Source organism: Fusarium verticillioides, chromosome 7 (assembly GCF_000149555.1).
Source record: "Fusarium verticillioides 7600 chromosome 7, whole genome shotgun sequence".
Lineage (NCBI taxonomy): Eukaryota > Fungi > Ascomycota > Sordariomycetes > Hypocreales > Nectriaceae > Fusarium > Fusarium verticillioides.
The window spans coordinates 1,818,267-1,821,059 of record NC_031681.1 but is presented as its reverse complement, the minus strand read 5'-3'; the positions used below and the strand labels follow the sequence as shown (position 1 = coordinate 1,821,059).

Genomic DNA, 2,793 nt, shown 5'->3' with positions numbered 1-2,793 from the left:
TCGGGTTTCTCTTTGTCCGCTTAGCATGATTCCCTTTCTCTTCTCACGTTTCTATGGATTTCTTCTCTCGTGCTTGATTCTGTTGCTTCCCATTGCTCTTTTCTCAGTATCTTCAAGCATTATTACAGTTCAGGCCTGTGATACCCCCGTTCCGTGTTATTGGGGGAAAGGGGCAATCTTCCTCTCTTGCTTACAAAAGGGATGTATGCATTTCTCTGTTCTCTTCTCTTCTCTTCTATTCCTGTTTCGTCGATAAAAGTCAGGGAGCGCCACATGTTTCTCAAATCTCTCTCAATCTCTCTCTGTACGAGCGCTAATTCTAGGATACCATCAACATTTCTTTACCTTGACTTTGTTGCATTGAGTCAGGAGCCAGTCTGGCATTCAAATTTCCCTATCTGACGATGTCATGAGCGTTTCATCCATTCTTGTGTCTCATGGAGCATCTGATTGATATTTCAGTGGCTGGCGAGGGGGGGTGGCAGTTCCATTCCGTGGATTCTCATCTATGTATTTAGCGGCGACCTTTTTCTTTCTTAACGGGACATTTTTCTTCTTTCTCCTTTTTTCATTAATAATTCTCGCGCACGATATGATGGAACAACGACTTGACGACTCTGTAAGATTGATGACGAAAGGTGAGGAAGTGGAAGATGTCGGGGATACGCAAGTTAGGGGCGTCGGCGAATGCTACTCGAGATGCACCGGATCATCGAAGAAAATTAGGTGGCAAGATGGCGGCAGTTGATGAAATGGATGAATAAAACAATAGGACAATCTCACCCAACTATCGGTCGTGGTACCCTCGGCCTTTCTCTGATCAATTGGACAATGGCGTAGGGTGACACCACAATTGAACCTTTCAGCCGAGATGTTGCCAGTTTGCAAAGTTCCCACCTCGATAATGATGCCCAAGCTGAGAAGTGAGGGTTCTACAAATGAACTGGCATAGCAACAGCGGGGTCTACGTGTTATTGTAGATATTTGGCACCAGTGAACCCCGGTAAAGGTGTAAATAGACACGTAGGTTCAGATTGGATGGGCGGATGAAACGCCAACGAAATAAACGGGGTAGAAGAGGCTCTGGGATTTGATACCTACAGGCTACCGTCTTGTCCTACCAGATACGGTGAGAAGGGCCGGGTGCCGTTTGGAATGTGAAACTTGGTTTTTATTCCGTGGTAGCTCCTCAGGACCCTGAAAAGGACGTCATTTTTGGCATGGTGGACTAATTGGCTAACTAATATCCGTCTATGGCATGGGTAGTAATACGGATATTAGGCTGTAGATTATAAGAGAACCATGTTGATGATGATAGCATAACATAACATACATAGGTACCAAGGCAAGTCGAGGATACTGCCAAGGAGAATATATTTATATTGGGGAATTGAGGTCGTAAGCCGACCGACTGATGTAGGCATCAATCAAGGACTGGCCATTTCCGGGGTATAGTTATGTGTTGTGTGTCGCTCGTGTCAGAGACAGAGTCATAGCTAAATTCGAGTGCGTATGTACGTAACAGAGGATAGCAGAGAAGGGCTAATAGATAATAAACCCGGTGATCAGAGGCAACAAGATAAATTACTGCAAAGTAACCTTATTTTGCCACGTTGTAAATTGGATCAACTCTGATCGCAACGAACAGTAGAATGTGCATCGTTGAGTAAAAGTCAGTGGTGATTTGACAGTTGACGGGATAGAGGGGGATCATCACAACCTGTTCACTGCGGCGTACCCTTGTTGTTGTGGCAGGGTAGAGCAGCTAACTACCAACTAGAGCACACTGGGAAACCAGCCCAAAGCGCCGTAAATCTCGCACGTTTCCATTTTGCTCCTGCCTTCAGTGCCTTGGGTCGGGTGCCCAAAGGTTGGTACTGTAGTAGTAAAAGTGGTGGACTTCCATTCTTTTTGACTCTATGCCGCCGTTGGCTGGCGAGAGCCGAGTGAATAAACTTGGGAGTCAATAAAGAGGAGTCAAGATCAACAAGATTTCTACAGGCACTTACTTAATTGGTCCAATGCAATTCAATTCCGTAAATTAACTCTCAGTTGTTTTATTTCACTTTAACAAAAGTTTTGTGTCTATACCCTTGAGTTACTAATACTTGATGCATACATCGTTGCTGCGGATGTTTCAACGTCTGAACTCGGCTCGTGCCTCGTGTTGACGTGAGCAACCAAGGATAACAGTGAAAAGTCAAATCATGCGCAATGAAGGCATTGATATAACTGACTTTCATGTGTTGGCAAAATCTGCTGAATTCTAATTGACTTAAAATTGAGAAGAGAATAGGTTAGTAGTCAATGGGATCTAACTATATCTAGGTAGCTGAGGTGGGTGGGCTTGTTGTAATCGAATTGAGGTGATAGCAACCTTCTTGACTCTTGCCCTCTCTTTTTCTCTGGCACTCATCTACAGACACAGAGAGAGACCTCAACCCAACCTCCCTCCCACATCCACTCACCATCCATATAATGAATGGCTTCATTCATCAACGCTCTTAAGACTAGAATCTAGAGCATCCCTTCCTATACAGGAAACTTCCTCCTCATTTTCCTTACCTTTGCTAATCCTCGCTTCAACGCCTGAGTCCTCCACTGAACCAATACCTACCGTCTACAGATACTTTAAACTGGCCTTGGTTTGGTTGGACCTGCCTGGCTGCCCATATCCACCCCCGGGCCTTGGGCTGGGGGCTCCACTGGCTGCCCCATTACGTCCTTGCCCCCCTCATCTTCTCTTTACGGTACGGGTACGAGACGACGGGCACGATATTTCTGAAAGGCTTG

General features: G+C 45.5%; 1 protein-coding gene across 1 annotated transcript in view; it reads left to right on the top strand.

Annotated features, from left to right (window-relative positions):
• FVEG_16019 (hypothetical protein) overlaps nucleotides 1-256 on the top strand; it is a gene marked incomplete at both ends in the record, with an annotated part of 1,948 nt that extends 1,692 nt beyond the window's left edge. Inside the window, one exon of the mRNA XM_018905253.1 lies at nucleotides 3-256. Within this exon, the coding sequence (XP_018752963.1) occupies nucleotides 3-256 (254 nt within the window). The remainder of the gene's footprint in view (nucleotides 1-2) is intronic.
• Nucleotides 257-2,793: the final 2,537 nt, after the last annotated feature.